Raw genomic sequence first — 26,113 nt, 5'->3', positions numbered from 1 at the left:
CTTAATTCTAGAGAGTAGTACATGTGAAAAACAGGGTTTACATTAAATGACAATTGCCAATAAATAATAAGACTAAATAAGTAACAAACAGGTACATTCTGCATAGAGGGGAAGAGAGCCTGTAGGTAAGGTATGAAGATTCTGATATGTTGGTTTGTTGGCTAAAAAGCATGTCTCAAACACCGCTCTGTGCATACATGACTTGGATACGACTGTAACGCGGTACTCAAACTCACTCATCCACTTACCTAACGCCATAGGCTAACAATGAGCTAAGCCACTCGATACATCCACACCACACTTCTTGCTGCCACCACTTTCTATTTTTTTAGGCCAGCGAGATGACTACCCTGGATAGCACACTAGTACACCCCCCACAACCCAGCGTTCCAGCACCAAACTGGTACATCTCTAGGAAACCTACTATACTTTAGATATAATGCAAAAGTTCAGTGCTTACAAATATTACAGAAATGTGAAATGGACAAAACAGTACAAAAATAAAATGGATAAAAAAACCTGTTAGATCAGGGAGCGGTGCTTTGTGGAGGACACCGCAGAAATTCAGACAGATCTACAATCCTCATTGTTTCTCCTGGGTCTGACACAGGTTGTCTCTTAATGAGATTTTTTAAAGGGTCCCATCTAGACCCCTCACCCTGGCTAATTATATACAAGGAAAGGTGGGCCATAATTCTAATTTAGGTAATATTTTCCCATGGGAAACTCCTAGTGGAATATTATGACCACCATATCTCCAAGCATACTTTACCATCCTAGACACACTAAAACATGACTATGAGTTATCCATAAATTGGATTATTGCATTTCAGTGATTTTCATATGCTGAAAATCCTGACCGTATTGCAGCAATTACAGCAGACGTAAAATATAACTTTTAATATGTTATTTAAAAATAGCTAAACACGGTAAAAAACCACACTCACAAAACACATACAATAGACAGAGCCCCTATCCCAGCATAGGAAGGGTGACCACAATGGTTCTCTAATTTCAGGGCAAAAAGAATAAATCAAATTACCTCACCTAGCCGATAAAATGCTCCTGTTAAGAGACGGTGCTACATATTCATGAGGTAAAGAAAGAAAAGGAACAATCTCGCCGCTCCTGCAAGATGGGTCGTCCTATCCGTAGCTCCTCAGACTGCCCGGATGGTGTTCAATAACTGACCCTGTCAGACCCTGTTTCTTGAGGGTCCGCTGTGGACTTCTCTTGTAAGGGCAGGCATTTTGAGGTCCTAGGGTCAGCCAAAGAAACAGGGTCAGTTATTGAACACCATCCGGGCAGTCTGATGAGCTACGGATAGGACGACCCATCTTGCAGGAGCGGCGAGATTGTTCCTTTTCTTTCTTTACTAGATTGATATGGCACCTACGCTAGTGTTTGCTGCACAATATGATCTGGTACTGCCAATAGCTAGAAAGTCAAATGCATAAGCAAGTGGACTAAGAAACCTCTCTGGCTCCAAAACCTGTGGGAGTGTATTGGTCTTGTTAAATCTACATCACCGCGTGCTCGAAGAGATGCTGGTTGGGTAAGAGAAAATATGTTTTTCACCAATCATCCTGTCCAGTGCAGCTAGTAAACATGTAATGTTCAGTAATATTAGATTTGGGAGCTGAAGTGGATATTTTATTGCCAACCACTCTTTATTTAGCTGCAAATTTGGCTTGTCAGGTAAATCAACAATTGTTCAATAATTCATTGCATTTACATTGCTCAAAAAAATAAAGGGAACACTTAAACAACAGAATATAACTCCAAGTGAATCAAACTTCTGTGAAATCAAACTGTCCACTTAGGAAGCAACACTGATTGACCATCAATTTCACATGCTGTTGTGCAAATGGAATAGACAATAGATGGAAATTATTGGCAATTATTAAGACACTCTCAATAAAGGAGTGGTTCTGCAGGTGGGGACCACAGACCACATCTCAGCACCAATGCTTTCTGGCTGATGTTTTGGTCACTTTTGAATGTTGGTTTTGCTTTCAGACTCATGGTAGTATGAGACTTACTCTACAACCCACAGCAGTTGCTCAGGTAGTGCAGCTCATCCAGGATGGCACATCAATGCGAGCTGTGGCAAGAAGGTTTGCTGTGTCTGTCAGCGTAGTGTCCAGAGGCTGGAGGCGCTACCAGGAGACAGGCCAGTACACCAGGAGACTTGGAGGGGGCTGTAGGAGGGGAACAACCCAGCAGCAGGACCGCTACCTTCGCCTTTGTGCAAGGAGGAACAGGAGGCGCACTGCCAGAGCCCTGCAAAATGACCTCCAGCAGGCCACAAATGTGCATGTGTCTGCACAAACGGTTAGAAACCGACTCCATGAAGGTGGTATGAGGGCCCGACATCCACAGATGGGGGTTGTGCTCACAGCCCAACACCGTGCAGGACGCTTGGCATTTGCCACAGAACACCAGGATTGACAAAGTCGCCACTGGCGCCCTGTGCTCTTCACAGATGAAAGCAGGTTCACACTGAGCACATGTGACAGACGTGACAGAGTCTGGAGACGCCGTGGAGAGCAATCTGCCGCCTGCAACATCCTTCAGCATGACCGGTTTGGCAGTGGGTCAGTAATGGTGTGGGGTGGCATTTCTTTGGAGGGCCTCACAGCCCTCCATGTGCTCGCCAGAGGTAGCCTGACTGCCCTTAGGTAGAGATCCTCAGACCCCTTGTGAGACCATATGCTGGTGTCGTTCGCCCTGTGTTCCTCCTAATTCAGGACAATGCCAGACCTCATGTGGCTGGAGTGTGTCAGCAGTTCCTGCAAGATGAAGGCATTGAAGCTATGGACTGGCCCGCCCGTTCCCAAGACCTGAATTCGATTGGTCACATCTGGGACATCATGTCTCGCTCCATCCACCAACGTCACGTTGCACCACAGACTGTCCAGGAGTTGGCGGATGCTTTAGTCCAGGTGTGGGAGGAGATCCCACAGGAGACCATCCGCAACCTCATCAGGAGCGTGCCCTTGCATTGTAGGGAGGTCATACAGGCACGTGGAGGCCACACACAATACTGAGCCTCATTTTGACTTGTTTTAAGGACATTACATCAAAGTTGGCTCAGCCTGTAGTGTGTTTTTCCACTTTAATTTTGGGGGTGACTCCAAATCCAGGCCTCCATTGGTTAATAAATTTGATTTCCATTGATGATTTTTGTGTGATTTTGTTGTCAGCACATTCAACTTTGTACAGAACAAAGTATTCAATGAGAATATTTCGTTCATTTAGATCTAGGATGTGTTATTTGAGTGTTCCCTTTATTTTTTTTGAGCAGTGTAGTTTGACAAGGACCTGTCACCCCTTCTGACCTCTATCTTTTAGTTAATACTTTTCTCAAGACTGTTGTGCAGTTCCTGTGCCAGGTGAAACAGTAATGTTTAGTCTATAGAATGCTGAAATCCGTCCCCCCCTCCATACATTATAGACGTGTCTGGGTTCTAAGATATATTTTGCTTACACTGCCATCTTCTGCACTTCGCACAGCTTGAGAATGCCACCTACACTGGACCACTCTTTTACCTCTGCATCAACAGTGTTACGGGTGCATATATCATTGGTACTATATGATATGTACAAATCTTTGATCGCTCACCTTCTTGTCTGTAAAAGTATTAAAGGGAATCTGGTACCATGTTTTTGACACCTAATTTGAGAGCTGCATAATGTAGAGGCAGAGACCCTGATTCCAGCGATGTGTCACTTACTGGGCTGCTTGCTGATGTAACCCTGCTGCCAGGTAGTCTTCCATATTCATGAGCTCTGTATAACCCCACCACTGATTGGCAGCTTTCTGCCTATGCACAGTGTACACAGAAAGCTTTCAATTAGTGGTGGGGCGAGGTTATACAGAGAGCTCAGCATTCAGAGAACTGGTGGATCTGCAGCAGATAAAACGGTGTTTTTATGAAAATGACTGTAAGCATCTCAATAAGAGAAACTACTGGAATCAGGGTCTCTGACCCTACATTATACTGTCCTGAGAAGAATAGCCAAAACTTGGTGACAGATTTCCATTTATGAAGCTAGCACCCTAACATGAAATATCAAGCGGAGCAGGGTAGGTCTTAAAATTTCCAAGATATTACTTGTTAAATGTACATGAAGGCTGATCACAGTAAATTAGAGGACATTTTCTCTTCCTTTATCTGTTTCGTGTTGTTTTATTTTTTTTTTTAAATACTGCAACTCTTAACGGGAGTGTCCACTACTTTTTTTTTTATTGATGGCCTATCGTTAGGATAGACCATTAGTATCTAATCGGTAACAGTGCAACACATGGCATCCATGCCAATCAGCTGTTCCAGCAGAGGGTGGAAGTTCTTGAGTACTGTCAGAAGACAGCTGCTCCATTATTTCTGTAGTGGCCGGGTACTGCAGATCCACCCCCTATTCCTATGCCGCAGCCTTTGCTGTGTTCCGACAGCATCCGAGAACTTCCGGCTGCAGTTAATCATCAGGGGTGCAATGTGTCGCACCCCCATCAATCAGATATTAATGGCCTATTCCAAAGATAGGCCATCAATAAAAAGAATAGTGGTCAACCTCTATAAGGTTATTAAAGACGTTACACATTTTTATCAGTTTAATTCAGTTTACTAAATAAAAAAAGTTGTAAGTCACTATAATGACAGAAAATGTTTTCTTACCCCGGTAAAAATGCAGTAAAGTGTGGACCACTAGGTGTCTCCCTACTGTGTTACTTGTTGTCCACTCTCTATTAAAGGGAAGCGATCATCATAAAATTACCTATTGTTTAAAGTTTTTTTTTTTTTTAACATATTACTGTTTGTATTAAGAATAAAAGCTAGAAATCTATGTTTTGTAATTAAGCATCTATGGAGTATGTGCAAATAGCATTGTGAAGGGAGGGGGAAGCGGTCAGCTGTGACATCACCCTTTGAGATTGGAGGATCCTCTGTAATCGGTTGTGTATAGAGGTGTTACCTGTTATTGTTATTCTGCCTGTGCTGATAAGGAGCCTGGCTAGAAGCTCTTTCTTAAAATCCAGGAAGTAGGAGTCTAAAAAGCACTAGTGGCCAAATATGAAAATTGCAAGATTATTTTTTTTCAATTTATATTTTTTAATAATGATTGTGATATGAAAGAAAATTGTGATAAATTACAAAAAAAAAAACAATACTGCAAAAGTTTAAGGGGTTTGATTTAGATTTCTCTTTTGTTCATTCACTATGCATTTTGTTAATTGATAAAATTAAAGTAATAATAATAATCTTTTTATTTATATAGCGCCAACATATTACGCAGCGCTTTACAATTCACACAATTTCCAGACATACGGCACTGTCCCCATCGGGGCTCACAATGTAGATTCCCTATCAGTATGTCTTTGGAGGGTGGGAGGAAACCGGAGAACCCGGAGGAAACCCACCAAACTCCGGGAGAGCATACAAACTCCTTGCAGATGTTGTCCTTGGTGGGATTTGAACCCAGGACCCCAGCGCCGCAAAGCTGCAGTACTAACCACTGAGCCACCATGCTGCCCTATTAACGTTAGCTATTTTAGAAAGCATTCTTACTATGCGGCTTTTTTTTCTACACCACCCTAAACCTTTTTCACAGTTTTGTACATGTAACACAAAAACCTAAATTAGGCTGCGTGCCCACATTGCGGATTACAAGCGTTTTTGATGCGGAATTTCCGCAGCGGAAACGCTTGTAAAACGCTTGGTAATCCGCACCCCATGGTCCCCAATGGGATTCCGCAAGTTCTATGCACATGCTGCGGATTTTTCCGCAGCGTTTATGCTGTGTTCAAAAATCCGCAGCATGTCCATTCATTTTGCGTTTCCGCAAGCGGAATTGCCTTTGTCCAATGCATAAAAAACGCAAGGCAATTCCGCATGTGGAAAATGCGCGATAAACGCGAGAAAAACGCGCGATAAACGCGTGCGGAATTCCGCATGCGTTTTTCCGGGAGAGGACTTGCAGAAATGAAGCAGAAATTTTCTGCTTCATTTCTGCAACGTGGGCACATAGCCTTAAACCGTGTAATTTTCTTATGATCAATGCTTTTTAACTAATATCCTTCTCTAATAACAGAAGAACAGACAGATCTTGGGTAGTCGGGGCAGCACTTTGCTTCTGGGTTGTGAGCTGTTGTACAGACGGGTGGGGCAGGGGAGCTCCCTTTCATGCTCATTTTATTCACAGTCCCTGCTCATGGAGGGCAATGATAAAAATCTTATCAGGAGCTCTCGCACCCACTAAACTCTAAAGGCCCCGTCACACTAAGCGATGCAGCAGCGATCCCGACAACGATACGACCTGTCAGGGATCATTGCTGCATCGCTAATACATCGCTGGTGAGCTGTCAAACAGGCAGGCTCACCAGCGATGAGGGGAGCAGCGATATCGTGGAAAGAATCGTTCCACGATGTCCTGCTCCCGTTACCAGCCTGCTGCTTAAGCAGGAGCAGGCTGATAACTATGGTAAATATCGGGTTACTAAGTGCGCGTGTGCCCCTAGTAACCCGCTGTTTACCATGGATACCACTCTGCTACGGTGCGCTGGAGCCTCCGCTCACTGTAGCAGAGTGGTATCCATGGTAAACAGCGGGTTACTAAGTGCGCGCGTGCCCCTAGTAACCCGATATTTACCATGGTTACCAGCCAGATCGTTGGTCCCGCTGGTCACACACAGCGATGTGTGCTGGCCAGCGGGAGGCCAACGACCAAAAAATGGTCCAGGACACTTTGCAACGATCAGCGACCTCACAGCAGGGGCCTGATCGTTGCAAAGTGTCACACATAGCGACATCGCTGGTGAGGTCGCTGGTGAGTCACCAAAACCGTGACACAGCAGCGATCTCGCTAGCGATATCGCTTAGTGTGACGGGGCCTTTAGGTGGTCTGAACTAAAGTTGATTTTAATCCTAAATGTCTATTTAATGTAATACTCTAATTGCGTTTCTAATATACTTTAATTGAAAAGTTCCCATCACAGCCTTGTTACAGTCGAAACATATGTGACGCGCCCCCTGGGCCAGTGCTGTAGGGGATACCCGGAGCCGGATCTCGATGGGGGTAGTTGTCCTTGTGGCGGTGACCCGGTCCGTGCCCAGGGTGTCAAACTAAGTGGCAGTCTATGGCAGTAGATGTTACTTTGATTGTCGACTACGCCACCCGTTGAGTGCGGCTTTGAAGCCGCCGCTGCAAAGCAGTCCGCTGAGGCCGGTGGTGTATGTGCAGCAGTGATGATATAACCCCCAACGGGAGGGGTATGGCCTCAGGGCAGCAGGTGTGGATGATGGGGGTTGTTGTGGTGTAGAAAGGAGACTCTGAGACGGGAGGTGCAGTTCAGGGTTTTTACTTACTGATGTTCTTTTGGTCACTCTGGCCTTGAGTGACCACCCGAGCCGTGCTGCGTCCACCAGGTCCTGGACCTCCGGTTCCTGGCTAAGGTGTGCTTTGGCCTCTGCCAGCTTGGGTTCCGGTACCCTGGTCCGCCAACCCTTCACCCTTCTGTCTGTATTCTGGGGTCTTGGGGTTCTTTCTTCTTTCCTCTCTGGGTCCTTCTGACTCCTCTCTCTCTCTCTCAGCAGGCCTTGCTCTGGAGCTGGGCCCAGCCGGAGCCACAGCTCCCTGTCAGCCCTTCTGGCTGAGCTTCTCTGCTCTGCTCAGACCCTCTCAAAAGACTCTGACTGACTCTGTTCTAAGATGGTGCCCACCTTATATACTCCCTATATGTGTGAGCTCAGGTGACCAGCACCCAATGAGCTCCTAGCCTTACCCAGACTACTCCCCCTATCTGCCCCTACACTACTGGGATGTTCCACCCCCCTCCCACTCCAGCCAGGGACAGACGCTGTCGTACCTGCACATTTACTTGGTGGAAGTACCGTAGTTCTGTCCCCCGGAAATGGGATGTATGTAGTGCATGCAGCTAACTGAGCTCAGTCCCACACTCCATCCTTACCCGGGAGTGGAATACCACACCTCTGGCTTGAGGTGCAATACCCCTGTAGCAGCCGAGTCCTCAGGGTGCTACATTTGCACAGCAAGTCGTTTTGACCTTTCAAGCTTTTTTGTTTTTTTCTTTTAGTTCATTGAGCGCTTTGCTTTTTCAGGTGTGTCACAAGTGGGAATCAGCCTGAAAAAGGCGCACTTTGCACATATCTGCCTCTTAACAGTCGTGGGTGTAACTGAGCTCCGCTTGCTGCTATAAGATGTTGGTGCTCCTATGAAGACCAATCTGTCTCCTATAAACACCCGCCATAATGATTTTTACTTGTACAGCAATACTGTTGTATTCCTGTATACAGACAGTACAAGTATTTGGTTGATTGTAGGTTTAAATCCCTTAGGGGGACTAACAAATACAGTAAACATTTAATAACAGAGTTTTAAAAAAATAAACGTTCTACTCACCCACTTTTTTCCCCCCATTAAAAATAAATCTGACTGCGTGATGTATTTCTATGCAGCTGTCAAGTTCAGGTCCGGAGAGCAGACAGCCAGTACGAGGTTTACGATGCGATCCTCGCACGAGAAATACGGCAGTCTGTCTCTGCCCTAATATTTCTCATTCCAACAATTTTGTATTCTTCCAATACAACACACTCCTTGATCTTTGCACTGTCACTCTCCGCACAGTGATTAATGGAATAACTGTTGTCCATCTCTGCAAATTGGCTCTGCTGCACCATCACAATCAACTCTTTAATTGTGCTTATTTCCCCATGCAGCTGTAAGCTACTTTTATCAGTAGCTCACAGAAAATTGCACTACCTATTCCAGCCTCTCTGCCTAATAACATTTAGAACGTTATACATATACTGGTGAGACTGTAACGGAATAGGATCAAACGGGACAGTAACCGTTACTATTTATGCTGTGGTCTCTCGCTAAATCTCTTCTCTCATTATGCTGTCTCTGTCATCTCCTCTCTGGCTCTCACTGTGCTGCAGTCTGTTATCTGGATTTTCCCTTTCAAAACTTATCCAGGAATAGAGGAGTGTCTGTTTTGATCTGGCCTTTCAATGGTCACTGCAGAAGATATACTCTGCGCGATACTTGACAATTGGTGGTTGTTTAGTGGCCTGTTTACACAGGCTGCAACGACTTCGGATGTGCGCTGTACAATCTGCAATAGATCGTTCAGCGCACATAGTCTCCCATTGGTACTGTTCACACAGAACACTGCACTGCCAAGAATGAAGGTATTTTGTGTAGCCCAAAAGATCCTTTCACTCGACTAACAAACATTTTGTTCATTCATTGGGTGATCAGCTGCATATTTAGACTGTCTGTTAATCGTGAATGAGCGTTCTTCGGGATAATTGTTCACAATAATCGTGCTAAGTATGTGCACCTTACAAGCGATATCCACTTTCAGTAAACTGTTCTTTCATATACTTTACACACTTTGCGAACCAAACTCATCAGGTATTCACCCTCACTGGACCCAGCGCCATCTCCCCACTGCTGCCGCTGTCCTTATGTTGTGACTCGAGCAGAGACTTGTCGTCCGTTGCGCACATTACCACTCTAGTCAATTGCCTAGCTCTGTGCTTGTGCAGAGGTTGACAGCAAGCACTGCTGAGCTCTGTGACTGGCTAAACCAGTGATGTGTGCTTCTGATGTGACGTCACCACTCTATTCACAATATTGGGACCACAGTAGTGGTGTGGTGCTGTCGCTGGACCCAGGGAGGGTGAGTACCTCATTAATTTGTTACACACTTTACTGAAAGTGGACATCCGCTTTACTGATGGAAGATGAAGCATGTATATCAATGGCAGACCTCTCACTGAAAGAGAATAGATGACTGTTAACTGTGCAGCAGCTTAAGGGCCATCTGCATGAAAATAACACAGGTATGTGCTCCCAAACCAGTCGGCACAGAAAAAGAGCTAGAGCTAAGAGGCTAAGCATCGATGTCATATTTTGAGGAAATGAAAGGACTTTAAAGGGAATCTGTCAGCAGGTTTTTACTATGTAAGCTGAAGACAGCATGCTGTAGGGGATAAAACACAGATTTCGGTGATGCTTCTTTTATCAAGCTCCATGGTTTTGTTTGTTTGCAATGATTGCTTTAGCACCAGTAGCATATCATAGCTGTGACCCAGCCACTCCTGCCTCTTGATCTGGCAATGCCCCCTCCTGTGACAGGTAGCTCACTGTCTGGACATTATACATAAAGAGCCTGGTGTGGGCGGGATTAGCTTCCTCAGCTCTGCTGCGTTGCTAAATCTAAAAGCTCTGATTGTGTCAGAACGGCTGAACCCAGTAATCTAAGTGATACATGGTTGGATTCAGCTTCTCTTTGTCTACATCATGCTGCTCTCAGATGAGGTAGAAAAAAACTGCTGACAGATTTGTTTTAATGATATAATAATTCTGGAGCATTTGTTTTACAACTGCACATTCTGGTGTTCCTTTGCAATTCCTCCTGGAAATATAGGAATACATTGACAACTGAGTGTGACCATTTTCCTTGAGAGAGGGTTGTCATTACAGAGGCAGGATTGATTGGGGAGTGCCAGAGCATTTACCAAAGTGGCAAATTTTTCATAAATTTCATTGTGCTGTTCCTGTAATTGCTACTAGCAATGTACTAAGGAATAAAACGCCAGAATTATGTAGTGTGGAATAGAAATATTTACTGTAACAAGTAAAAGAAGAATACTAACAGCTCCCCTAATTTTCTGTGATCAGCTTTCATCTACATTAATATTAATGTCAAAGTTTAAGATGATATCCTCTTCTTTTTTTTCTGTCCTGCTATCTGCAAAATGTCTTGAATTGAGAAGAAACAAGCACCGTCTTGGAAATTGTAAGAACCATATTATTTTGCTTGAAAATGATACCTCCTGTTAGGGAGCCAGCTTCATTAACACATTTATAGAGAGGAAAGCGAGAGATCAAAGACTCGTACATATCAATTTGTACAAATGGAAGCTTCTCCTGGAACAGTGTTCATGCAGTGGCTGGTGAGCTGTCCGGTGTAGGTGGCATCCTCAAGCTGCGTGCAGTGCAGAAGATGGCAGTGTAAACAATGAGATATACCTGCTGTCCAAATATCTTACAATCCAGACATGTCTATTATGTGTGGAGGTGAGGAGGATTTCAGCTTTCTATAGCCTAAACACTGCTGCTTTGCTTGAAAGCCTTTTGCAGCTGGATGTAATGTTATATTGTCATTCTGAAACCGGGTAAAAATGCTTCTATTACTTGACTGTGTTTTATGATGCTTCATAATGCAAAGGTGATAGATGTTGAAACTATTCAGAATTGCTCGGTCCCCCCTGTTGAGGAGATGTATTTCTATTTTCATGTAGACGGTTATCATGAGCCATCCCTGCTTTCTTTTTCATACCAATATGTGTTTAGTCAAACAGCTTCAACTCCATAGAAGTCTAGAAACCACTTGTCAGCTAGTTCTGAGGACTTAAAGGGACTATGTCAGCACTGTACAATCCAAATACAGGCGCTCTGTGCATCATGGCCTGGCCAGTTATTTAAGTACACCTTCCCTCCTGCTTGTTGTACCTCTATCTCCGCCCCCCTTTTCATTGATTGACACCTCTAGGTTCATAGAGCCAGAGAAGGCAGGAGATAGACGGAAACTAAGCAGGTGAGAAGGTGTAGTTAAATGTTTAGCTACATCATGATGCACCGAGCGCTTGTATTTGGTTTGAATAGTCCTTTTGTGCTGACAGACTCCCTTTAGATCTAATTTTGCTGTATTTTCATTATTTTTGGGCAAAAAGTAATTATCAGTACAATGAAAAATAAAGGGCATTCTTATACCATACTAAACATTGTTTTGCTTGTCAGAATTCATGCTGTTAGTCAGTGTCATGAAAAATGCTGATATTTCTTCACCAGTATGCAGATACCAGTCAGCTATAGGAATGCTGGGTCATTCAGGCCCTAAAAAATGTGAATGTGGTTCTGGACTCATTGATTTTGCATCAACTGGTTGTAACTCTGAACCAGTCTAAAAGCACTCGGTTTTTAATGTACTTCTTACAAAGCTACTTGGCTTTTCATATACATTAAACTATTGACCAACTCAACAATTTATTACTTTGATGGAAAAATTCATTATTTTGCAGGCAAGAAAAACGACTTATCAATTTATCCATTTGCTTTTTTAAGATTTTCATTCATTTTGGGTCGTGAATCTCTTTTTACCATCCATCATCTATTTTTTTTATTTCTGAAAAAAAAAAAAGCGGTTTCCCGCTTTTGGGGGCAACACCGATTGCATCCAATTGATGTCTTTTTTTGCTTGTGAAAATGGAGTTTTGTATGCAAATCAGACCAAAAAAGTTATTAATTATTATTATTGCCAGTCAGCAAATAAAAGGCTAGTAGCACACGTACGACAAAAGCAGACTTGTGTATGCGTCCTTAGGTGAAAAGTGAAGTCAAGTCGCACAGCTTTCTAAAGAATATCCACTAAAATTGTTCTAATGGAGCAATGTATATTTAATAAACTTAATACACTGAAGATAAAAAAGCAAATAAATGACAATGAATGAGTGAGGTAATTGTATGATACTGCTATCCACATAAAAATCACAATAGTACCTTAAAAGGGCTGTCCAGGCTCGCGACAAAAGTCTACAGTCATGCTGAAAATTGATTTTCTAAATGAGCGATCCCCATTAAGGGGGTTTCCCATTGCATTCATGACCTGTACTCATTATAGGTCATCAATATCAGGTTTTTGGGGGTCCGACACCCAAAATAACTCTGTCAGCAGCTGGATGTACACAGTGTACAGAGTCAAACGACACCGCTCTTTGTTTAGTGGCCGACGCAAATCTGCTCCATTCAATGAATAAGTGCTGATCTGCAGCACCAAGGAGTGGCCACTACATTGTTGGAGCGGAGGTGTTCTACTTGGTTAACTGCAACTGCAGCTTTGTTACTCTCATCTAACGAAACGCCAAGTGCTGATTGACTGCAGCTGTCACATGACATGATGTTATATGACAGTCTGAAATCCTGAACCGACATTGGTCCAGGAGGTTAGTATATGTTATTTTTTTTTTTTTATTTTATATGAGGCACATAAGCGGTTAAAAGGAGTCTTGTCACCCCTAAAACTACAATTAAACTGCTAGTACAGTCATATAGGGGACTCAACCACTATAGCATTCATTCCTATACTGTAGATTTTACTACTTTTGCTGTCCAGAAAAAAACAAAAGAAAAACGTTTTGTTTAATATGTAAATCTGGGTTCCATGGTGTGCTCCCTGAATTAACATGGGGCGCACCCCAAATAGTCTAAAATACCTAAAATAACAAATAGCGGATACGCACCCTCCCTGGGTCCAGAGAGGGAGGGGACTCTGTGTTTTGGCTGCACCTACAGCGCTGATGCACAATCACTGAACTCAGCAGCTCGTGCTGTCTAACTTGACACAACCGCTGAGCTCATTGCTTTAGGTACAACGCTGATGTAAACTGTCGATGTGATGTCCCCTGTATAGCCATAAAACCAGGACTGGAACAGCAGCACCAGCTGTCACTGGACTCTGAGTGAGAACCTACTCCTGGTATTTTAGAGCATTTTGAGGTAAACTTTCCTGAAAGTGGAAGACCCTTCTTAAGGCAGCGCTTCCTCTGGGCAAGCAAGTACTGTCAGTCACGCTATGCGCAGAGTGCTCCATGCTAGTTCAGTGGGAGGCGGAAAGGCTCACAGAGCACTTGGTCACACCAAGGGTGCACTCAGGAGCGTTGATTTTCAGATTAAATATAGTTGTTTTTTTTTTCCTCGACAGCTAACAGTGAAGTCTATAGTACAGGCATGCTTTGTATAGGGGGCTAAGTCCCCTATATGATTGTACTAGCAGTTTAATTAGATGTTTGTGTGTGACAGACTGCCAGGAGCAGATAACCCCTTAAGACGTTCTGTGTTGGACTCTAATTTCCATTAACATAGTAAATAATATTTAGTTTAATAGAGGTAATAAACGTCTGCTAGCAGAATAAATGTATAATTTGTAGGTAGTATTACTTGTGGGAAATGGCAGCATTTTGTACCATATTTTCTTTGGCTAGGATGGGAATTATTTGGCTGATGATGATGTTTCAAAGAGCAATGGAAGTTTTATCCTGCTTTATGCAATTTTCCATGAGCAGCATTCACCCTTGGTATATTTTCTCACTCAGTCTTGTAAAATGTACAGCAGTCATGGGTAAGTCTTTTCCATCACCATGTCTCTCCTGCCGGGATGGAAATGTTTGTACCTCCAGTGAGATTACTGCTTTCGAGTGACATTGTGTGTTCTGTATAGTGACACGCTTCCTCACTCTGTAGCCTTCCTCTGGACAAGACTCCTCAAGGGAGTTTTACCACCCGTAGTGATTTAATTCACAGTGACTATGACTGATTGACCTTGGAAACTCACCAATGCATATAATCAGCAATGCGTTTCACAACTCAATACCTCCTCTGAGCCTGCCTCGTTGCCTTATTCCTTGATGGTCAGATTAAACCCATGGGGAAAATAATAAGGGGAAAACGAATTAAGAATGTTCTCTAAAGTGGAGTGTGTGAATTTACTAAACTATGGTAAGCCTGACTTTTTGTGACTGGCAAGGGCTAGAATTTTTTTGCTCTTGGGCTGTCAGATATTTCCATAAAACGTATCCAGGCGATATCTTTCATCCACATTTCATGTGTACTTATATACATTATTTTCTAGCACCTCCCCCCCCCCCAAATACTAATTTCATTTAATGTGAATTAATTGCAGATGAAAAAATCTTGCTCCTCTTCATTTTTGAGATATACCACCCTTCTTTAAAGGGACTCTACAGAATGACTGTTCCAACCAAGTCCAGGTGCTCGGTGCACCTTAGTGTAGCCAAACATTTACGTTCACTTTCCCACCCACTTGTTTTCCATATATCTCCCCCTCTCTCTATGAAGCCAGAGCTGGCACTGAAAGAAGAGGGGGTGGAGGTAGAGGGACAACAAGCAGATGGGAAGGTGCACTTAAATGCTTTGCCCACCTCGGTGCATTGAGCACCTGTACTTTGTCTGCACAGAATGACTGTTCATATTGAGTCACTTTAAAAAAAAAAATGTAGACAATGCCAGATTGAGGGGAACAGAGACCTTTACACCAGGTGAAAAATTTATGTATTTATGGCGTAAGACAGGTTTCATCATTAGAATGTCAGGTCTCCATTTTCCAAATGGCCTTTTTGATATATTGTTTTCTGTGTGCTTCCCACCTATAGCAAATCATACACCAATTTTAAAGGGAATCTATCAGCAGGTTTTTGTTATGTAATCTGACAGCAGCATGGGGTAGGAACAGAGAGCCTGATTCCAGCGATGTATCACTTTTAGAGATGAGCGAAACCGAACCTCTCCTGGAAGTCCTTATTACAGTGAGAGAGAGAGATTTTCCAGCTCCAGAGTTTGGGTCACCATTGATTTCTAAAGGGGTTCTGGTTGAAGTTCAGGTACAGTTCTTGTAACAATGAACCCGAACCTCCACAGGTCTGCTCATCCCTAATCTTACTGGGTGCAGCAGTTATGATAGAATCACAATTTTCTCTGCTGCAGATGTAGCAGAGATCAGTTGTTGAGCTGTGTATAACTCCACCGACACTACAACTCTCTGTGTACATTTTATAGTGACAGAGGGCTGCTAATCCGTGCTTGGGGCCTGGCTGGATTAGGATGTAGGAGGCCAGTTGTCCTGTAGGGATTATCTCCTGCTGATAAAGCACTGATTGTATTGAAACAGCAAAACACAGCTCAGTAAGTGACACATCACTGGAATCGGGGTCTCTCCTCCTACATCATGGTGTTTTCAGATTACGTAGCAAGATCCTGGTGACCGATTCCCTTCACGTGTTCCGGTACACTCGTGTACCAGGCAAGACTTTTCACTGCCTGTACACCAGGGGTGGGGAATCTTCTTTTTTTTTTCTTTCTGCCAAGGGCCATTTGGATATTTATACCATCCTTCAGGGGCTGAACAAATTGCACGCTAACTCTGGCCACGAAGTACGTCCTGACGCTGAGGCTGGCTCTGGTGTCAGGACATAATCATTTATTGCACGCGCCTCAGTGGTCAGTAGAGAATACTGAGTGCCCTTACAGAGCAAGAGGAAATGAATGGACCGGCGGCCTTCAAAATACCGAAGCCGGCCCAAGTACTGCAGACCCCGGGGATCTGCCCGGGGGCCGGATAATGGGTCATCGAGGGCCGTAAATGCCCACATGCCTGAGGGTCCCCACCCCTGCTGTACACCAGTGCTTGCCAGGTGGGATTGATAAGAATCTGTGATTTTTTTTAAGCATAGAACATGATGATCAGTATCAACAAAACCATCATTTTCTGTTTCCTTTATCAAAAAGGATAATGTGATTTTTCAACTTTTTCTCCTTGTATACTTTGACAACCATGTGGACTACCATCTCTGTGGACATTTCTACCCTTCCTTGTATGCATTTTGCGTGTGTATACATATGTTTAACTGCCTACAGGGAGGAGGAATGAGCTAGAAATGGACAGTTGTGACCAGAGGCTTTATAAAGGAAGAGGATGCTCTGTGTATTAAATGTAAAAATGTTTTAATCACGCTTTACTTTTGTGGAGTTGCCCTTGGGCACATTTCTCATAATGCATTTTTCACTCTGCCTCCTACCCTTTGGCACTTTGTGTACTTGAGCTGTCCTTTTTAGAAGATGAGCATTTCAGTAAATATTAAAACAAGATTTCTCTACCAGAAGCTTAGAAGTGCTGGAAATGTTTTGTTTCTCTATTAGATAAGGTTGAACTGGCTCACCTTCTTTGATGATACGTTTATTTTCGTTGCTTCTTCCTTGTCCTTTTGCTCCCAGCTTTAACCCTGGTGCTCTCTTCTTCATTTTATTATGTAATTTTCTGAATAAGGTAAGCGGGTTAAACTGGAAAGTTGATCTTAACTTGTGCAGCATAATGTTTCAATGCCATTTATTGACTTACAATTAGTGGGGCATGTTCTTCAGAGAGGATTCCTCATTTCTCATGGTTAAAGGAAATATGCATCTCTGCAGCTGTTTTGTATTTCACCAATAAATACGTCAAATACTCTTGATTAAAAAAAATCTAGGTTCTATAATCACTATGTACATCTATTTATTTACATGGTTGCTGTCTTTATTTTTATTTATTTTTTTTTATCTTAAAGTTGATAGAGACCAATAGGTTACGTTGTTTCACTGATTTCCTTTAACATATACAGGCGATGGTAGTCCTTGCAATAATATCATGCACCAGTCTGCACGTTTTTTTTTATTTCACCACTATAGTATAGTGTTATTACTAATGCATGTTTCCTGCCCGTAGTAAAATACTTACCACTCGCCTTTTTCATCTGTTCTCTGCGCTGCTCCTGTCATCTTCTGCAGGTTGTGACCTGCTGGATCGCTCCTGTGTTTGCAGGGTGGACCGGAAGTCACTTCTTAGTGTAATGCTGAGAGCCAGAACGAGGTGCTCATAGACTTACATTGATGGCTTGTGACCGTTAGCTGTGACTTCCGGCCAGTCAGGAGCTGCAGTCACGAGGCGTGGGATTAAAGCGGTGCTGGGAAGAGCAGAAGATGGCAGCTGGTAAATATTTTACCATGGGCAAGGAACAGACATTAGTGATGCCACTCTGGCAGTAGAATAAAAAAAACGGCCAGAGGTGTGTTTTAAGATACATTTACAGTGTCTGTGGTCATGTATTTACTAGAAATGCTGCTAATTCCGCTCACAAGGCCTTGCTGGTAACACACTGCTGTGACATTTAGAGCTTACTCTTTATAAAGCAGCAAGCAGGGTCAATAACCCATTGCTGCGTGAATATCCGGTTTAGTGTCTTGCGCCAATTATGCACATTTTAATAGGTACTTTGGGATATATGTGCAGGCATACAGAGATTTAATTGCCCAAAGTAATGAGGTATGATGACCTATTACGTCCCTTTCTTTGATACACCATGTAAGCTCACTTTCACTCAATATTCCCTTGGGTTTTTTAATATATTTTAGAAAACTGAATAAATGCCTGTTTGTCCACTGGTTGCCTTTAGGTTCCCACATCACCCCCAGTACAGTACGGATTATATTGCTGTGTTTTAATGTGCCATGTTGTTAGTGAGGCTATTGCACATAAATCTTATGGATTTTGTCAATTCTCATATGACGCTCCAGAGTTTGAATAGCTGCTAGGCTCTGTTCCCACCTGCATTTTTATTTCTTTTATTTTTTTTTACTGTTTTATTACCATCCAAGAATAGACCAATTGAATTTAGGAGCAAAATGGATCGTTACTGATACAGAAGCAGGAGGGCCTGAAGACTATAATGGGGTCTGTTTGGTTTCTGTTATGTCTTTTTTGTTTGAAAAATGTGCAGCATCCAACACCCAACCAGTCTGTCCCCATCATAATTAATAGGACCCTTCTACTTCTGTTTGCACACTGTATGTAATAGACCCATTTTCTACACCAATTTCAGTTTTGTTCTTATGACTAAACAGAGAAATAAAAAGAGCACGTTTTATGTATTGTTGTTTTTCTTGGTTCTGCAGCTTTGGATCTTTTATGTTGACATGATCAGTGTGTACATAGTTTATTTATTTGTACTTTAATTAGAGAGGTTTTCCACTACATTTATATTGAGGACTTCTCCTTAGGCCTCATTCAGACATCCATATTGCACATCCGTGTTTTTCACGGATACAACATGTACCCATTATAGTCTGTGGGGCTGTTCACATTTTTTTTTTACGGTATCACCGATGAAGTGAAGTGTGTCAATACAAGTGTATGGGTCTATGAAGAACACGTTCATATTTAACATTGCAAAGGATATGAGAAGCTTTGTAATTTATTTAGCCATAAGTGAAAAATGCTGACGACACCAGGGCTGTGGAGTTGGTAAGCCAAACCTCCGACTCAGACTCCTCAATTTCTCTGACTACCGACTCGACTACTCTGACTCCACAGCCCTGCCTCACTACTGAGCGTGTACATAAAGTGCAGCACAGATTCATCTCAACTAAAAGCCTAAATCCTTAGATCTGGAACAGAACAGACATTTATAGGACATTTCATAACTTTCCAAATTCTTATGAAAAAAATTACTGCACATCCTGCATTGAACTACTGTACCCAATTTATTATATATTTTAGGAGTCGGAGTCTGTCCGTTTTATACCAACTCCGACTCCACCAAAATGGACACCGATTCCATGACTTTGACTCTACAGCCCTGAATGAAACACTGACCAAACACTGATGACCCCGGTACCATATTTTTGCTTTCGTGAATAATACTTACGTCTAAATGAGGCCTTAGGATAACTCATTATTAGCAGGTCGGTGCAGGTCTGACTGCTTAGCTGTTATAACGTTCAGTAGTGGCCGGATGTAAGCAGTGTACAGAGTGTCACTCTGCTTTGTAGCCATTGTTCGGCACTACAGATCAGCTCCTATACAAATAATTTTGAGCTGATCTGCAGTATCCCGCAGGACGGATTTCATCAACCAAGATCTCATATTAATCAGTGTAATGTCGCCCACCTTACTGTGTATGTAGTTTACTGAGCACAATCCTTCTGATAGGTGCACTTTAATATAGATATCCTACCCTAAGTATAGGTCATGAATATCAATGTAGTGGAAAGCTCATTTTAAATTGACAACTTCAGAAGCAACTGTCTTGCAACTTTCATGTAGTTATTTCTCCATGCCTAATTTGATGCTTGTTGCACACAGCTTGCTTGCACATGGACTATATGCATTCCTTTGCTGTAGCAATTGCTGTCACAGCTATTAGTTGCCAAACATTATTTCTTTAGCACCTTTAGACCAGGTTCACTTGAGTGTATAACAAATTGTCAGTTTCAGTAAGAAAACATGGACAATTTTTCTTCTCACTTGTCATCCGTATACAATACGTTTTTGTACAGCAGCAACTATTTATAATTAACAGGACCATTTACTGTTTCCTATGTTACAGAATTGTAATGTATCCATAAAAAAATGGATGCTATACTGTGGCTCCTTATGGCATGTACCCATAGGGTTGAATGAGCAAAAATATGCAGTTGTATAGGTATGTAGACATATAACAGCTCTATAGTAGTAGTATAGGATGAAACTGCCAGTTAGCGGAGGTGCCTGAAGCTGTATGCGATAACGTATTAGGCGTGCTTGATGTGAGAATACCGAAGATAAGCAAGGTGGAAATCCCTGGATCTTGGTATACTGCCATGGTGTGATATCTATGGGGAATCTTTGTCTCTTATATCGATAATTGGGGCTCTGGGTGTGTCACTACTATTGGTGTATGGAGGGGTAGCAGGAGCTGGATGTCACTACTTGGGGGTGGGGGTGGGCTCTGGGTGTGACTTGTGACCCTCTATCAGAGCTGTATGTGGCCCACAAGGTAAGAAAGATTTTGGACCAATGGAGTCTAGACTAATGTTTTTTGTATGATTTACATCAGCCATGTGGCCATATCCCAGAACTGCCACTAAAAGAACAGAGCAACAGATGAGAAAAATAATTTTTCTTTTTAGCTTAGTTATATACTGTTGTGTAAGCAGGATGTGAAAGACTAACAAATTTGGTTCTTGTATGGCATCAATATTCACATAAGCCCCTCAATCTAATGTTTCTTCTAACTTCATAATTTCAGAGAAAACATAGTTTGAAAAACCATCTGGGGACCATAGAGAGAGACGTAATAAATCCCACGCACCTCTTGCTGGCTTTTCCTTCTCCAACCCACTGCTTCAGTTGATTGACAGGTCTCTCCCATTTATTGACATAGAGACAGCTGACAATCACCTGGGACGGGGAGAAGCTGGCTAGTCACATTTCTCCCAGTGATCACTACGTTTTCTCTGAATTGCTGCTCCACCAGGCTCTGATTCATGCTGCCTGTGCTTTGTGCAGCATGAATGTAGTGACAGCTTCCCTTTTGGTTGACAGCACAGAGTTTACATTGTTTTCATTCTGAAATGTATCTGTGCTAAGTCCTGGGAAGAAGCACTTCTTTGAAAGGAATGTCATCAAAAAATAACCTATTGTTTTAAATCAAGTTCTTATGTTAAATATATTTTTTCAACGTTTTTGTAAATGAAAAATCTTGCCATTTTTCATACTGGCCACTGGGCGTATAATTAATAGTCTTCCTATTCTTCACGTATACTCTGGCAATGTATTGCCTCCAATGTCCATTTATTTATAAAGAAACCAGCACTGGGCATACTGTAATCTGGGCAAAGGTTGCTGTGAAGGGAGGGAGCGAAGGTGAGCTGTAACATCACTTTTTGTGAATAGTATGTTTTTTACTATGTATAGAGGTAATGCCTTTCAGAGTAAGCCTGTCTGTCATAATAACACGGCTCAAAAGTCATTTGTACAGACCAGGAAACAGTGGTCTGGTATAAGGTCTTGTAGCCAGTCTGAAAATTGCAAGATTTTTTTATATGGATAATGATAAGAAAAATAGAAAACAAACGTGTAAAATAAAAAACAAGTACGGTAATTTTCTGCTGGCACATTCCCGTTATATCTCAAAGTTTGTGGTCTTTTTCTTCGGATGGCATCTTTGAGTCTGCGTCTTTACAGTAAGCACAATAGATTGGGAGGGTTTGCTGGCATTAGCTGCTGTTTGAAGGCTGTCATTTTCCTTTTCCTGGCTTGATGAGTGTAAGAGATGTCAGTGAGCGAGAACACTAGAGTACAGGCGCCAGTCTGTGATTATTCTAGAAACCCTTATCGTTCCTGTGGAGGAATGCGCTGCTAGAGCGGTCTGCACATTGCTGCAAAATCACTCTGCTTGATTGGATTGTAATGTACTATATCCATATAATCCTGACGTGCTTCATATACAAGCTGACTGCATGTGTATGATTGGAAAGTCAGGGGCTATCACTAGGGGAGAAGTTTTCTTCTCCTCTTCCCTTGGGGAGACCCTGAGGGCTCAGTGTCTGAATAGGTCCAGATTGTAACCTGTAAACCAGGGGAAATCTGTAATCTAGCATGCATATATAACGGATTCTTTGGAAAGCCTTTTTGGATTTGGATAACTAAACCGAAAAGCTTGGCGTTGTGATGTGTATTTGTTGTGATCATGAGGCTGGTTGATGGTTGGCATCTTATTTGATGTTTTTCTGGATGTGTATGAAATCTTAAAACGTCTGTTTCCATTTGTCTCTAGGTGAATGTAAATGTGGATTACATCCGACCCGCTAGTGTGGCCACAGAAACTACTCCAGCATTTCCTGAACGCACCTGTGCAACAGTTACTATTGGTGGCATGTAAGTATATGGAGTGGGTGCTTTGGTTCTGTTGGCGAGGAGGGCTTTAAAAAGAAGTTGTATTTTCTGTTTTCAGGGATAGGTGGAAAACTTGTATTTTTTTTACTGCACACCCATGTATAACCCATTTCTTTTAAATGGGTTATACATGGATGTCGGGAGGAACTGGGGAGCAAACCTCATTGTTGCGCACCCCGGAGGTCACTGGAGCGGAAGTCACAGTGACTCCCCAGCACCCGCGCACTGGAGCAGACAAGTAAAATAGCGCAGGGAGAAAAAAAAAAGCGCCTTCAGCTATAGGCGCATTGCGCATGCGCGGGATGTTCAGCTCTAGACTGCTCGTCACATTGCCCTATGACATGCAGGGGAGGGGGGGAATATTTAAATTAAACATATAGGCGGGCATTTCTTGGCGTCCCCCGGACGCCAAGCCTAGAATAACAGATTGAATTAAAAGAGATTTCTCTGCAATCAGACCTGTAATATGGGCCACACAGGTAAGTATAGATTTACATTTCTATAGCCTGTATGCCCATAGTAGAGGCCTGATCACTCCAAAGGGGTGACAGATTCCCTTTAAAGGATTAAAGCAAATAATTGAATGCCTATTGCTGACATGCTGCTTTTTCCACATGACCACTACGACTAAAGCAGAATCATACTTTTTAGCAAGGTATAGATGCCAAAATCCTTCTGCAGCATCCGCATTCTGAGCAGGTTGTTTTGCTTGTCCTTACTGTGTGACAAGTCTCGAGGGCAAGGTTTTATTGCATGTGTTTCTGGACACTGGTAATTTGTCATAGGTGCTTCTCCATAGCAGCTAGTCTTGGAAAGATCCCAAAGTGCTCTTGGCCATACTGTTTGTCCCACAGAAAGCCCTTTATGAGACAATGGAGCATTATCCCAGGAGCTGCTAAGCCGACTGAAACCTGGAAATTGCCCTTATCTGCCAGTTGCACACAAATTTAGACATGTGCTTACAAAGTCAGTTCTTCAGAAGGATTAGCCTAGTCTGATTCTTGTAACTCCTTCTGCATCCAACTGATAGAGCAGACAAGGGGCTATTATGGATTGTGCTTATACATTTCTGAGATGCTGGTATTGGGGTATCCTACAGATGTAAAAGACTGATCCATTCTGACTTTTATAAGGTTTGCTTTATATGTACTTAACATATTTTTAAATCCATAATAATTAATCTTTAGAGGAGATTACTGCAATTATGAAGTTTGCAAGATACTGTTACGCCGGCCTTCGATAAATTGTCCAAATGTGTGTATTTTAGGGTGGAGTCTGTAATCTGTATATGGGTCTCAGGCCCACAGATGTCGGGGAAGGTGAAGAATGTAACATGTTGAAACTATGATACCTTATGTGGGAACAAATAATATAAGCCGGTGCTTAAAAATCTGTGCATGTGCAACCAAACATCATAGGCCACAGTGAATAAGGATTTCTGATTCACCCCCCAAATTTTTGTCAATCTGCTTAGCTCTTCTTGTTCTAAAACATGTTGCTTGCAGATTGGTCATGTTCAATTTGATATTTTCCATTTAAATTGTACCTGCAGTCTAAAACTTTGTGTTGTATGCCCTCAATGGGGTTTTCCTGTCTAAATCGGTAAGTTTGCAGTTACTCTGTGTGACTGCAGACTTCTGAATCTCCCAGCGCACGCACTGTGCCCTGCGAGGATTCGCTGGTTTCTGAGCCGGGACCAGAGGCTATGTATACGTTATACATACTCCCAGGCAGAAGCCGTCTAGTGGGCCCGGCCTCGCTCGATACAAGTGTATAGAGTGAGGCCTGGCCCACTAGACGGCTTCTGCCCGGGAGCATGTAGAACGCATACATCACCGCCATTCCCGGCTCAGGAACCTGCAAATCCACGTAGCGCGCAGTGCGTGCACTGGGGGGATTCATAAGTCTGCAGTCACACAGAGTGGCTGCAGACTTTTTCTTTTTAGACCGGACAACCTCCATAAATCCCTGGAAAATCAATCGGAGTCGTGTCTGAATCTCCAATTAACCTCTTAAAGAACTCTTCTGAAGTGTTCATTTCACCATGCAGAACCACTGAGGTCCTGCATGAGTATGTGTACAAAGCAATGTACAGGCTCATAGACTTTCTATTTAGCCTCTGTGCACGCTCTTTCAGGAGCTCAGCCCCTCTTTGTGAAAGTGAACATATTTGTGTATATATTGTGATCAGCGGAAAGAAGTCCTGGAAATGGTGATATGGCCCCCACAGAGCCCTGATCTCCGCATTGAGTCTGTCTGGGATTACTTGAAGAGAAAGAACGATTTGCACAAGTCTCCATCCACAAAAGATCTGTGGTTATTTCTCCAAGATGTTGAAACAACTACCCTGTCGAGTTACTTCAAAAACCACGTACAAGTCTACCTTAAAGAATTGCTGCTTTGATCCCGTTTTGAAGGCAAAGGCTGGTTACACTAAATATTGATTTTGATTGAGATTTCTTTTGATTATGACACATAGATATTTATATCTCTATATGTGTTTACATTTTTGACATGTCATATACTGTGGATTTGTCATACATTTTAGGATGGAATATCCTTATATGCTGGTGCAAGACCTCTGCTTAAATGATCTCTTAGTATATATAGTATGTCAACCAGTGCTCTCGTGAGAGGAGGCAAAATCACTGGGTCTATAGCTTCATCATGGGTGCGTATTTTACCTCTCCACCTCCTGTACCTACCCCCCTGCTTGTCGCTTCTTTTGACCCTTCCACAATCTTAAAAAACCTGCAGCAATTTCTAGCTTGAAAAATCCTTAAAGGGTTATTCTCATCTTCCAGCTTCAGGAGCGTAGCGCTCCTTGCCTTCCTGCTTGCTGGATGATTGGTAGTTCGGACCAGTGGCATGGTTGATCTGCTGGCCCAGCTGTACACTCTTCTGTGCTGCTTTAACTCTACAGCAGCAGAGAGGAGCACCTTGAGAACCGAGGGGAGTTTTAATAAGAGATAAATTGCAAAGTTGCTTTTTTTTTTCTTTCACAAGCACTTTGGAATATTACCCATATGGGAAGGTGAGACAACCACTTTAAAGTGCCATAGAGATAGTCATTTCTTCATTATTGGTGATGCATGTCTGAGCATATTACACAATGCAGACTCTCCCCTTTAAATTGAGCTGTATAGTGCTGGTGGAGGCCATGCATGAATAGATTTGATTTTTTTTTCCAACATCACCTTTCCAGCTAAAGAAACAAAAACGTCAGTAAAGCCTGAGCGATATAAAACGGAGCTAGATTGCCCTTTTAGCACTCTGTTTACTGCTGGGCCTTTGAGATTACGGCAGACATAATATATTTCTAAAATATCCAGTTATAGTCATGGCTTTTGGCTGTTGCTAAAGTTAGACATGGTGCTACTGTTTACACCCTGAGCTTAGTATTCGAGATAAAAGCTACACTTAAGGTTTATATTGTCTGACCTTTTTATTTCTTCTTTTATAATCCTCCCTGGAATTTTTAATAACGTGTTTTGTTCCATTTTGTAATTTGATTATCAAAACCTGATGCCCATACTAGAACAACATCCATCTACTCAGTTTCTTTAAGATCTTAAAGTGGAACATTAGAAATTTTCATTACAACTTTAGTGAACAAGTCTGAGATTTGTTATACTGTGAGCCCAGGTCTTGTTGCATCTGAAATCTATTTGTACAGTTTATAATGCCCATTTTCATATCCCCTATTATGAGAATCCTTAATTGAAATCCTCTTTCCCATCCCACAACCAACCTTTAATA

The 26,113-nt window shown here is 42.5% G+C and overlaps 1 protein-coding gene across 2 annotated transcripts in view; it reads left to right on the top strand.

Annotated features, from left to right (window-relative positions):
• The window catches only part of SND1 (staphylococcal nuclease and tudor domain containing 1), a 693,764-nt gene that overhangs the window by 182,842 nt on the left and 484,809 nt on the right, over positions 1-26,113 (top strand). For both annotated transcript variants that reach the window (XM_073652562.1, XM_073652561.1), the window contains exon 12: positions 22,236-22,336. In XM_073652562.1, coding sequence (XP_073508663.1) covers positions 22,236-22,336 — 101 coding nt within the window. The remainder of the gene's footprint in view (positions 1-22,235; positions 22,337-26,113) is intronic.

The sequence above is a fragment of the Phyllobates terribilis genome, unplaced genomic scaffold (genome assembly GCF_046119375.1).
Source record: "Phyllobates terribilis strain yellow unplaced genomic scaffold, ASM4611937v1 Scaffold_11__3_contigs__length_659146591, whole genome shotgun sequence".
Taxonomy (NCBI): domain Eukaryota; kingdom Metazoa; phylum Chordata; class Amphibia; order Anura; family Dendrobatidae; genus Phyllobates; species Phyllobates terribilis.
The sequence above is the reverse complement of the archived record's forward strand: the minus strand, read 5'-3'. Positions and strand labels throughout refer to the sequence as shown.